Raw genomic sequence first — 13,932 nt, forward strand, 5'->3', positions numbered from 1 at the left:
AAAGCAACAATTGTAATTCTCAGAGGAATATTCTAATCTCTGTATCCCTACAAAAAGTTTGTAAACCGCTTAGAACTGAAAAAGGTGTTTGCGGTATATAAGCCCCAATGTAATAATATTATTGTGGCAGTTCTGATTGCCAGCATCATCCAACACCTCTTGCAGCTCATGTGCCATCTTTGGCTACTTTATTCCATGTAGCTACACTATCCTCAAGATTGCTCACCCAGTGTTCCACTTCCTTAATTCTGTCATCCATTGCAGAGAATCAAACATGTAAGTGTGATAAATCCAATTTAAATTCCTTAATGTTTGTGCTGTTAACAGTGAACAGTTGTGTAATATTTCAGTTCTGTAATCGCCACCGTGTCACCTCCCTCAGGTTTCAGGTATTTCAAATTGATATATCACCCTGTAGTGGAAACTTTCTGAGAATGAGGATCCTGCTTAGGGCGTTTAGCCCTAGAAGCAAGAGTGAAAGCTGCTTCAATTTTCCCTGTTTTGCCTGAAGATATGATATCCCAAATAGGGATAAGCTATTAAGGTATAAAGGGGCTAAAATATATTACCAATGAAGAGTGAGCAGCTGGAAATCCTTTTCTATGCCTTCATTTAGTTAGAGCTCATCTTGAGTGCCACTCCCCCCCCCCCCCCCCCCACAAAAAAATAAATATCCCGATATCATCTTGATATGTGATTGTATGTGATTGGTCTGGGCCTGATTGGTACGGGTATGATAACCACAAGTATGTCTTTGACATTACTGGATATTTCTAAGACTCCAAACAGTCTTATTGCAGGATCAGCAAACTGCATACATCTGACTTGTCCCGGATTCCTGCCCAGGTCACAGTATCCAAGTCACAGCCACAAGTTATTTTTATATGCAAGACAGGTATGTCTGGGTATATCTCATATGTACAGTACAAGTATGATGATATCACCAAGCCAGCATTGCAGATAGATACCAACTAAAAGTCTGTGAAGCATATATGCAAGGGGGGGGATCTCCCCCCCCCCAACAGCATTAAGGAAATTTTTCAAGAAAGCTATGGCGGTGGCATACTGTATATCAACAAGTAAAGTCAAAGCAACACTAGAGCAAGAAGCAGGATCTCATCTGCTCACATAAGCCTTAAGTCAGTGTTCAGGTCTTTTAGGTGGATTTTCTCAGCAGGCACTACCTTGACCTAAGGGGAGTGGGAGCTGTTGAAGACAGCCTTTATGACATTAATGGGGGTGTATCTTTCCAGTTTGATTAGTCTTATGGTGCTGGATTGGCCCAGGATGCTATGCCATTAGTCACAGAGGATCCATCTCAGTTTTGTCCTATGGCTAGGCCATTGAGAGGTCACACTTAAGGTAATGTTTATGCAAATGATAGTATTATAACCTTACTGTAGGCACAGAAAGGAAAGTGCTTGAATTGACTGCCATATGCTTGATTCTGGAGAATCTTTGAGAGTTGGTGTTTGCAGAGGACTGTCTCGCTTTTTTGGGCTTCAGTTGATCAAATCCTCTCCTTATATGGAGACAAAAACAATTTGGCAGTGCATTGAAGTTCAAGTGGCAGCTCTGGCATACTATAGAAGTTTCACTGAAAAGGGGCTGTTGGTCTTCCACCTGAATGTGTCTCACTTCTTGAGAGGAGTGGCACATCTTAGGCATGCATGAATGTGTCCCAATTCATAACCTGGATTTGGGTCTTGGATATGGTACCCTTCTAGCATTTAGAAAAGGCAAGTCTTAAGACTTGACATAGAAAACTGTGTTCTTAATAGCTATATTGGAGAAACAGGCCAGATGCTTAAGACAAGATTCAATTTACATAGACATCATATGAACAATACTGGTGCCAGCAGGGTTCCCACGCCTGTTGGTCAACATTTTACAGGACCAGGACACTGTACCAGTGACTTCACAGTGAGAATCCTGAAAGGTAACTTTAAAACCATACAAGAACGCAAGACCTTTGAAGTCAGAATGATTGAATATTTTAACACCCAACAGAAAGGACTTAACAAGGATCTGGGGTTCCTAGCCCATTATAAACCATAAAGCTGTATGTCTCTGTTGATCACCCCACCCCACCCCTCACCTATCCACACCCATCCTGTTAGAATATCAATGATATGCTTTGATGTCCCCATGCATACCTCCGACCCACCCCCATCCTCCCACCCTGTCAGACTGTCATAGTAATGCTTGAATGTTTTCACTTATATACACTGTCAGCTAGCACATTTGCTTATTTCCGATCTGACGAAGAAGGGCAACCTTCGAAAGCTAATCAAGAAATGTATTAAGTTATGTCCAATAAAAAAGGTATCATCTTATTTTCTTTTCCATGTTTTATTTTGTTTGATTTCTGAGATAAAGCAGAATTCATTGTCCCATCAGTAATATTAAGCTATCCAGATCCTGATACAGCGAACCAGCCCCATTGCCATGCTTTAAAGTTGGGGTGAGGCTGTTTGGAAGGCTCTGTGTGTGTGTGTGTGTGTGTATGGGGGGGGGGGTGTTTCCCTCCAATAAAACACTTGCTATTGGAATAAAAATTTAGTTTTTGATGCATCTGTCCAGAGAGCATTACTTAAGAAGTATTATATGTCATCCAGATTCTCTTTGTTGAACCTGGGATGAACACAACGTGTTTGTTTGTTTTGTTGTTGTTTGGTTTTTTTAAAGAGAGTAGTGTGTTTTCCATAGCTTTCTTGCTACTGTCCTCATACATTTTTTCCTGATGGTTGACACATGAGCCCTCACATCACCAGCAACAAGAGAGATCAGCTAATCTTTAGATATTATTTCTGGGGTTCTTTGTACTTTTTAGATGATTTTCTGCTTTGATTTTGCAGTGTTCTTAATACGGTACTTTTTCCTGGGTAGAGTTATGGTAGTCCTCAGCTGTTCTATTTATAGAATCTGATTGTGGAAGAAAGTAGCTTCAAATGTTGAGAGATGATTTTGTAGTCCTGTCCAGTTAGATGAACATCAACAGCTCTTTTTTTATTGATCCTCTGAAGTTTCTTTTGATTGTGGTATGATCCATTCTCTCTAATTCTTTTATTAGCAATTGTAAGAGTTAATTACACAAACAAAAACTAAGTACTCACAGTATTTTATACAGAAATAACTATAAGAAATAAAATATAATAAAACATCCAAAATAATAGTTACTATAAAGTCCACACATACAAGAAAAAAGAAATAAAATTCTAATCCATCCTTATAACTCTAGATCTGGTAACAATCTATTAATCCTCCAATAAGTTTAACTGTCATTAACCACATCCTGTTCCTGTCTATCTAAGGTAAACTTCTTGAACCATTCAGGGCCTGGAAATACATAATGACATTGTTGATAGGCGGTGCAACATGTGTATGGAACTTTAAGAAAAAAAGGTTGCTCCTAAAAAGAGTGCCTTTTTAATGAAAGAAAGTCCATGTGTCTAACTTCTGTGTACTTACCCAATCTGGAAATAATTGAATATACTGACTATAAAAAGGAATATTTTTCTTTCTGAAGTATAATTTCAAAATCTTTATTTATCTTGTTCAGAGGCAAAAAAAAAAGGAAAAACAAAACAAAAAAAAAAAACAGAAGGGTAGCCCTGGAAACAATAATATCTTGAGAAGTCTCAAGAAACTGAATTTTTCCATCAGAGACCAATTAGTTGGTAAATAATAAGCAGTGCAGGAAATAGCATCAATGTTCAGTAATATAAAAATTTATTGCAAATATTTATGAATTAAAATCTCAGCAGACAAAAAGGTGACAGACCGGGAAGTTAAAAATCTCAAATTCCTAGATAATTGATTTCCTAAAGCTTTGCACTGCTGCTTCAGGGTCCTACTCACAGGGGCTGTCAGAGAGATATTCAAAAGATAAAGCTATAAAATACATAATAATGAATCAATGGTAAAGCTTCTCTTGGACTTGCTTCTCTTGCCCTGTATTTTACAGCTTTATCTTTTGAATATCTCTCTAACATCTTCTGTATGTAGGACCCTGAAGCAGTAGTGCAAAGCGCTAGCTACCATTGGCCCTGGGGATCTCGAGCGTGGAAAGGATGCTGGCTCAGCGATATAGTTTCATTCAATAAGCTAAGAGCACTTTTTTGTTGCTTTTTTGAAGCATTGACTTTCTGCATTATTGATCTATACTGAAAGGATTTTGGTCAAAGAAGGTATTTTAATCAATGATGAAGAGAGACATAAGTCATGTCTAGTTCTAGAGGTTTGTAGGTCTGGAGCTCTTTGAGGCTTTTTCCTTCCAACCTAATAACTTGTAGCTTATAGGATACATAATATTTTTTATGTGTTTTTGCACCTTTTAGATGTTTTTTCTTTCATTTTGAGTGGTTATTATCTTTATTGTTCAAGTTGTATGATTTTAATTTGGCTTCAGAATAGATCTAGTCACCACTGCCCAGATGTCAGCCAAGGAAACTTCTGGTTGATGTTTCTGTTCAGAAGTTGAATCCACCAAAGAGATAAAATTAGAAACTACAACAGGTAAAGGAACTTGTACAGAAGCTAGTAACTTTACAAAGGAAGCTGATGGATCATGGACATTAGGGGCAGAAATTGGAGTACTCATTGTAGATATCTCCACTCTGGATCCTATTAAGACAGGCATTGGGGGTGGACAGCTAGATCGACACCCTGAACTCAACAAGGCACCTGGGGCAGATTTCAAATGTGAAGTTTTTATTAGGCTTCATATACTGCTTTAGAGAGAACCATCAAAACAGTTCACAGTACAAATCAATAAATCTATAATTATTAATAGCGGTGAAAGGAACTACACTATAAACAAAGGAAAGAGAAAGAAAAGCAGGAAAAACTCATAACTGTCGAGCACAAACAGAGAAAATGATGCATCATGTTGACCACAGCTGTACCAGCAGGCAATGTAGAGCCTTATCCAAAAAACCAAAAAGAAAAAAAAACAACTCAAAGAAAAGCAAAAAAGTACAGCTCTTAAAACTACTTTTTTATTGTGGAGTAAAAAGTATTCTTAACAAGTTGGACCACAGAATCTAGTTTACTTACAAACAATACTGTATTGTGATTATGTATCTATCAATTTATAATCTTTCTACATCTCTGTGGGTACAATGGAACAGAAACTTAATAAATGGAATTACAAATTTAAATTAATACCTTTTAACAAGCTTGTTAAATTTATTTGTGAGAGGGTGGAGGAGGGAAGGAGTTTTGTGTTTTACATTTTCAAATGATTTCCACTATACAATTATTATTAGCTATTTGCATATCATTTTTAAATGTAGATTAATTTTACGTTTGTAAATGTTTGTCTTTAAATCACCTCCATGATAGGCATCTGTGTGGAAAACCATGAAGAATAGTTGGTACTGGGAATAGGAAAGGAAAATCCTATCAGAGAGAACAAAGCGACAAGCCACCCGTGCCCACTGCTTCCCCTCCACCACCAGGGAGTGGTACCTGCAAAAATCTGGTTGGCTGTCTCTTGTCTCAGTGGTGGGCTGATTGTGTAGCTTGCAGTAGCAAAAAATAATACACTGACCCAGTACTGCTGCTGAGTGCAAAGCAAACAGTGAAGACTCTGAGACTAAGAGCTAGCTGCTAGTTAGTAGCAGTGACTAATGCTACCATTGCAGGCAGTGGGCCAGCAGCACTAGTACCTACTGGCTGCATGTAAAATTCTCTGGAAAATTCACTCAGCTGCACTTGGAGGTCCCCATACACATGCAGCAGTAGTCAGGTGACCTTTGATGCTGCTGGACCGTGCGTGTGTCAGACAGTTTGAGCCTACATAAGCCTAGGTAGAGAGGGCCAGCTTAGTTCCGGTGTGGCTTTCCCTGCAAACTTACTGCAGACTTGCAGAGCAGGGCCAGCCCATCTCTTCCAAGGAGCTGCACCAGGTCCTGCAGCCCTGGCAGCTGGAGGTAAGTGAGCAGCACTAATGGAGGGTTTATGGGTAACTTGGGCAGGCTGCAGGAGCAAGACTTTGCTGAACACAACGTGCATATGTGTCTACTTTAGCACATAAGTACCGCTTCCTCTGAGTATTTCTCACTTTAAACGGCTTAGCCACGCTAGAGCAGACAAGCAAGTGAGCAGGAGCCCAAGGGATAGGAGTCAAGTGATGAATGGAGGGGTGTGATCGAACCAACAGTTGAGAGGAGTGATTTCTCCAGAGAACTGGTATGGATGCCAACAGCATTTCAAGAAAACTAAAAATAAGATGTGACAAATTTAATAATGTGGCCAAGATATCTGAAAAGAGAAAAGGAAGATGTGGCTATGGATGCGATATTGTGTGCATGAATGCATGCACAAAGGATCATGTCCTGCTACTTGTATGTGCTCCATAGGCACGCTCTCGCGACATGTACCACAGTGGCAGGTTCTTTATGTTGATGAGAATACTGACATCATTTCCAGTGAGCACAGGGGGCAGGGTCAGCCACTAGACAGGGAGACACAGAATAGCGTCAGTGTCTGAAAGAGAGAACAAGATTGATTAAATAATTCATTTGCACCTGCCTAAAATTTAGCAACATTCATATGTTTATCTGTTGGGCCTTGTGTCTCTTTTGTAACAGTTTAAATTTTACCTTTGTTTTTACTAGGGACTTTTTACCTTTGTTCTTCCTCTTTTCTGTAGCTAAAACAATTAAACAGTGTCTGAATTTTCATCCAATAATGCTTAAGTCCACTCATCCTATGATAAACTAAAAAAACAAAACAGAGTGCCTTACAGTTCTGTCATGGCTTTGAAGGAGCTTCAAAGGGGCAAAGCTCCTGCACCATTGCTCCTTTGGGGCCCTGCTGCATGTTGGTGACTTTGAGAAACACCTCAATCCCTGCCACAGTCCTACTACTACTACTATTTAGCATTTCTATAGCGCTACAAGGCGTACGCAGCACTGCACAAACATAGAAGAAAGACAGTCCCTGCTCAAAGAGCTTACAACCAGGATCCCTTCCACCCCTGAACTATGTCTTTCACAGCAGTGAGGAGGAAGGGAGGGGGGCCATCCAAACCCACCCCACTCCACCCCTGGAGCCTGCCACAGCTTTAACGCTAGACTAAGTTGCAGTAGCATAGCAGCAGATGGAAAGTGGTGTGCATGCACAGTGAGACTTTTAATACATTTCTAGAGTTAAATGAAGTTGGAGGTACCTTTGTATGCCGGGTTCATCGGTGACTTCTCCCATGCTGTGAATGTATCTTTCTGTCCATGAAGAACACTTACTTCTGTCCATGAAGAACACTTACTACAGGTAATTTTTCTTGATTTTACTAGTCACATAGTGGTTCCCATTACTTCTATGGGGATGTTCTTCCCTGTAGTCAAAACTATTTGTAGAACTGCTATGAATTGGTACACATGGATAGTGAAGGCCTTTTCCAGAGACTTCTGAAAGAATCCATCCATCCATTTCTAAGCACAGTAAGTAGCAATATAATTTGACAACGAATATTATCACTTCTCACTTATATTGCAACTGGCTTCGCAGAGGTTTCCCACTAAGTCTCTCTCCCCTTCAATCTGTTCAAAATTCTGCTGCACGACTTATATTCTGCCAGTGTCACTATACTCATATTAGCCCTCTCCTCAAGTAACTTCATTGGCTCCCTATCCGTTTCCACATATTACTACTACTTATCATTTCTATAGCGCTACCGGGCATACGCAGTGCTTCACACTTGAACATGGAGAGACAGTCCCTGCTCAATTGAGCTTACAATCTAATTATGACAGACAGACAGGACAAGTAAGGGATAAGGGTTAGGACAGACAGGACATATCAGGGATAGGGGACAGTTGAAGGTTTAGGAGTTAAAAGCAGCATCGAAGAGGTGGGTTTTTAGCCTAGATTTGAAGATGGCCAGAGATGAGGCTTGGCATACCAGCTCAGGAAGTTTATTCCAGGCATACGGTGCAGCAAGATAGAAGGAACGGAGTCTGGAGTTAGCGGTGGAGGAGAAGGGTGCAGATAAGAGAGATTTGCCCAGTGAGCGGAGTTCCCGGGGAGGAGTGTAGGGAGAGATGAGAGTGGAGAGGTACTGAGGAGCTGCAGAGTGAATGCATTTGTAAGTCAGTAAGAGGAGTTTGAACTGAATGCGGAAATGGATAGGGAGCCAATGAAGTGACTTGAGGAGAGGGCTAATATGAGCATAACGACACTGGCAGAATATTAGTCGTGCAACAGAATTTTGAACAGATTGAAGAGGAGAGAGATGGCTCAGTGGGAGACCTGTGAGAAGCAAGTTGCAGTAGTCTAAGCAGGAGGTGATAAGAGTGTGGATGAGGGTTCTGGTTGCATACTCAGAAAGGAAAGGGCAAATTTTGGGATGTTATAGAGGAAGAAACAACAGGTTTTAGCAGTCTGTTGAATATGTGAAGCGAAGGAGAGGGAGGAGTCGAAGATGACCCCAAGGTTACGTGCTGATGAGATGGGAAGGATGAGCATATTATCCACAGAAATAGAGAAAAGGGGGAGAGGAGAGGTCGGTTTAGGTAAGCATACACAGTTCGTTTTTTCTAGCAAAAAAGGTGCCGGTACTCAAATGCTAGGCCATCCATCAGGGGTGGGGTGATCACTGAGGGATCCACTCCACAATAGCCAGGCACCCTGCAACCAGTCACAGAATCTATGACAAGGCAGTATTGGTGTGTAGAGCCTCAGCTCTTTCATTAAAACTTGAGGTCCATGGGTCAATTTTAGCAAACAACTGGAAAAGGTGTCGGTACTCAGTACCCCCAAGTACCCCCTCAAAAAAAGCCCTGAGCATACAGTTCAAATTCCTCTTATTGACTTAAAAGTGCATTCACTCTGCAGTTCCTCAGTACCTCTTATCTCTCCCTACACTCCTACTCGGGAACTCCGTTCATTAGGGTAAATCTCTCTTATCTGTACCCTCCTCTTCCACTGTTATCTCTAGACTCATTTCCTTTTATCTTGCTGCACCATATGCCTGGAACAGACTTTCTGAGCCAGTACCTCAAGCTCCATCTCAGGTTGTCTTCAAATCTAGGCTAAAAGCCCATCTTTTTGATGCTGCTTTTAATTCCTAAAGCCTATTCACTTGTTCAGTACCCATGTCTGTTTTATAATTACCACCTTAGTAATTACCTTATCCCTTATTTGTCCAGTTTGTCTGCCCTGATTAGAGTATAAGCTCTGTTGAGCAGGGACTGTCTCTTCATATTCAAGTCTACAGCGCTGCGTACGTCTAGTAGCATTATAGAAATGATAAGTAGTAGTAGTAGAATATTATAAAAATGTTGAATGCCACTGTGAAAGTCTAGATCCCTGCCATTTTGATGCAAACATATAGTAATGTATTTTGTGCTTGTCTTAGACATTGGTGCCGTAGTTGTACTAGAAAGATGAAATAGTATACTAGTGATCACATCTGATATATATCACAATTTATTATGCAGTGATATTGCTTAACCTACTTATGCTGTAATGCTGACTGATGACAATATTGTCTGTAGCAATTTACCATATTTCATTTGAGATAAGGTATAAGAAAAAAAAAACTAATCCTGGCAAATTCTACTTGAAGAAAGCAACAGTATACTTTGCATTTTAATTTAAGACAGTCCTCCCTGTAGGTCAGGATTTTTTTTTTGTTTGTTTAATTATAAATTTTGCAAATTTTATTGAATAGAACAACAAAGGTTTTTGGCAGCTATGATCTCCAATTTATTCCAGTTTAGTAACATTTTTAAATTATGTTTCTTTTATTTAGTCACAGTGTGCCCAGTATGCTGCTGACAGAAGAGAAGAGGAAAAGATGTGTGACCATCTTATAAGTGCTGCTAAACATCGAGATCATGTTACAGCTAATCAATTGAAACAGAAAATTCTTAACATATTAACAAACAAACACGGTGCATGGGGAGCCATTTCTCAAAGGTAATATTGAAGTTTAAATTTGGAAAAAGTTCTACCTCTCTGGAAAGTAAAGTGGTAGAAGTTAACCAGTGTCTGGATACAATTGAAACAGTTATTAAGAAGGGCACTGAAAATGAAATTCTGTTGGTGAAAGACCATATTAACTTGCATAGAAAAACCTGAGAACTTAGAAAGTGTAGTATGTCAAAAAACATTTGAGTTATACATTTTCTTAAATTACTCGTAGAGCCTCCAATGTATGTATTTTGAGAGTATATACTGGGAACCTTGAAGATACTGGAACTGCCATGTCCCCTTGTCTTTGGCTTATTATTTTACTACCTTATGTTAAGAATATTATTTATCAGACTTAGACTTTGGGATCAGAGTTGTCATTTGATTCTTAAAATTTGGCTCACATTTTGCAAAAGGATGAAGAAGATAATGTCAAATCTGGTACTACTTGTAGCTTTGTCCTTGAACCAGTCAGAGACTAACTGAGTTAGTTTCCTAATTGCAATGTGCACATTTCTCTTTATAGAGCTTCAGCTAAACAAAGGGGATAATTTCTTCTATTAAGTCCTAGCGTTTTGCAGATTGGAGGGTTCTTTTGGCTTAGTTTTTCTTGTAAATATGTAATTAAGATGCATTTTAAAAATATACATTTTATAAGCCTGCTCACTTAACTGCTTTTGATAGACACTAGGCCAGTAGCTGTTACTTCCCTGGATTGCAATGTTGTAATGTCAGTACACCCTATGAAGGCTTATAATCACTTCAGTTTTTTTTTTTTTTTTGGGGGGGGGTTATATCTGCAGTCATAGTTTTCCCCACCCTCGTTGATATAGCGAAGTTATTTCACTCGATTTAATTTTCTTGGAATTGTGTGAGTATATGAACATATCATCACAGCACAGTTTGTGAAGACATGTCGAGATTACTATCATCCAGGTATATGCACCAAGTGAACGTGCAGAAGAAACCGAGGAAGGTCTTTTCTACGAAGAGATGCATTAATGAAGGTTCTAATCGTGATCTTAAAATACTGATGGGTGATATGAATGCACAAATTAATGGCATCAGATGGGGATTGGACTACATGGAATAGCTACATGAAACAATGATAAAGGAGAAAGATTAATTCTGTTTTGCAGCATAAATAGTCTATGTATTGGGGATCACATGATGCAGTGAGCTGAGTAGCGGTGGGTCTTCTCAGCTCCTGGAGCACCCTTACAATATCATCCCTACTGGGCTAGACCATCAGTGGATGAACTTGACATCTAGGCAAAAGTATAACTTTTGAGCAACTTATGGACAAATACCTCAACAAACCAGTGGTGAATATGGCTACTAAGGGGGGAAAATATAAGAAAAAATTGAGAAATGCAACCTCCACAGATCCTAATATGGCAGCGACAGGCAAAAGTGAAGGGGAAGTGCAAGATAAACTTGCTAAGCATCATTAAGGAGATTTGTTGTCATTGCTCTGGATAACAGCCTCTTGGATCTACAACAATTGAGCAGTCTCTCCCAGTCGCTTACAGACTTCAGTGAGAAAGCAGATGAACTCTGTGGAAGATACTGTGCATATGGAACTGGGAGATCTGGCCCAGTTATAAAAACTGAATTTGGGCTTTACAGATAATAAATTGATGACCTAGAAAATTGGTCTAGAAGAAACAGTATTTGGTTTATTGGAATATTGGAATCGGTGAAAGAAAAACAGATTGGTATTTTTTCTTTTGATAAATGGCTCACCATATGGCCCCTTGCATATTGAAAGGGTGCACAGACTGTTCAGTCATTGCGCGGCTCCTGAATTTTGCTCACAAAGAGCTTTTAAACAATATAGACAGAACAGAGAGCTTCTTTTTGAAAATCATTCTATTCTGCTCTTTCAGGATTACTCTGCAGCTGTGATGGAGGACTTTTACCACAACATGTAAACAGTTAATGGAGCGGATTCTCCGCTTCACTCTGCAATACCCTGCCCAGCTGAGAGTATTCCATGAGGGTAAGGCACATGTCTTCTCTGCTCCGGATGAAGTGCAGGGAAATCTAAGAGCTTGGTTCTCGGAAGCCACAACTGTGGTCTCATTGAGTTGGATCCAGTTGGTTAGAACCACAGTCTCTAAGCTTGCTTTCAAAAAACAGTCCTTCTGCTGGACCAGAGTTCCATGCTGACTAGGAGTTCTCCTTCACTGGAATTAATTGGGATCAACAATCTGGGGATGTATCCGTTGTCTGACTTTTCTGTTATCTTTTTCAAAAATGGAAATACACTGTGTTAATACCTCTGCTGCTCTGCCAGCATGCTTGGTATACTTTAGTGACTTTCGGGTAGACACTCTTAAGACTTGTGGACAATCTCCACTTACTATTATTAATATTCAAATGCTATATTTGGACATGGTATGGTTATGATTTGTTCACTCAGAGGGATGAAGGATCATAAGCCAAAAGAATCTTATGGATTCTGCTCGGCGGATATATGACAGTATGTATATATGCATGCTTGAGTAATTAGGGGGACAGCATGCCAATGAGTAAGTGTGTTTATAGTTATGGTGATAAGCTAAAGAAAATTTCTAGAAAGCAGAACTGTATAAATACTGTTATATAATTGTTGGTTAACTTGTATGCTTGGAGGTTGTAGGTAGCATGCCCAGACAGCACCAAATGGGATATAAGAGGAGAGAGTATTGAATTTGGTTATGGAATATGGAATGGGGTGAAAAGGCAGACGGGGGGATGGTTGGGGTGGGATTGGGAGGCTGGAGTTAAGTAATGTCTATACTATTACGTCCCAAGATCAGTCCAGACAAATGGATTGTGCCATCCACCAGCAGGTGGAGATAGAGAACTCTAATGAGTTTTGCCTTATAAGCTCCTGTGCTTAACAACCAACCAATATTCTCTATCTCCAGCAGGCAGGAAAGCAGCTCCTGTGTGCTGTGGTGACTTTAATATGGCCTCCTGTCCTGCTTGCAGGTTCAGTTGTGTTTGAGGTTGAGAATATTGTGTGCCTCAGGTGTAAACCTAGTGGTCTATTTGAAGGCAACCTATGAACTGACTAACTTCCGTAAACTACTAAAGACTCATCTCTTTGAAAAGATATACCACAAAGAATAAAATATGTAATATCTCCAAATACACCTACAAACATCGTAACATGTCCATTGTTTTACAATGTCTCTATTACACCAGTATATTCTATTCATAATGCCTGATAATGTCTTTTGTAACACTATTATCTCGTATTCCTAATGTCTGTCATTGTCTTCTGTAATGCCACTATCTTGTACTTCATGACCATGTAACCCAAAATCCTTCTGTAAAACCAAATGTATATCTTTTGCTATTTCCATTTTCCATGATATATTGTAAGCCACATTGAGCCTGCAAAGAGGTGGGAAAACGTGGGATACAAATACAATAAATAAAAATAAATAAATAGGTCTCTCCCTGCTCCCCCATTGCCACTTTCTACCTCTTTATCTCAGTCTTTCTTTCTCTTTTTCTCCTTCCTCTAGCTAAAAAAAATGTAGCCACTGTGGTTCTTTTTGAGAGCGCTTGTGCTGTGGGAAGGTTGTGGAGCTTCATTACCTTAGTGGTCACAAGACTGGCTGTTTTCTTGAGTATATTTATTATTCTCTATGTCTGAGCCTATTAAGTCTTGTGCTCTCAGCACCAGTTCCTGCACACTTTGATTTACTTCTGTGGACATGCTGCTTTTGTCTACTTTGGCCGTCAGTACTCCATCTCCAGGAGTTCAATCCTGCCCTGCTCCAATGGCAGTTTTGCTGAGCTAAATGTTATCCTTCCTTCAGGAGGGATTCAAAAAAGGCTTGTCTCTCAATTTGCTCAAGCTTCAGGTGGCAGCATTGGTGTATCATAGAGGCAAGATACAGAATGCCTCATTGGCTGCTCACCCTGATATAGTGTGATTCCTCAAGGGAGTCATGCTTTTGCATCCTCCTCCCTGCAGTATTTGTCCTCAGTGGAGTCATCAAGTGGTTCTTA

The 13,932-nt window shown here is 39.8% G+C and overlaps 1 protein-coding gene across 1 annotated transcript in view; it reads left to right on the forward strand.

Moving 5' to 3' along the window:
- The window catches only part of NBEA (neurobeachin), a 1,994,973-nt gene that overhangs the window by 1,205,122 nt on the left and 775,919 nt on the right, over positions 1-13,932 (forward strand). Inside the window, 1 exon segment of the mRNA XM_030200381.1 lies at positions 9,761-9,927. Within this exon segment, the coding sequence (XP_030056241.1) occupies positions 9,761-9,927 (167 nt within the window).

This window comes from Microcaecilia unicolor, chromosome 4 (genome assembly GCF_901765095.1).
Source record: "Microcaecilia unicolor chromosome 4, aMicUni1.1, whole genome shotgun sequence".
Lineage (NCBI taxonomy): Eukaryota > Metazoa > Chordata > Amphibia > Gymnophiona > Siphonopidae > Microcaecilia > Microcaecilia unicolor.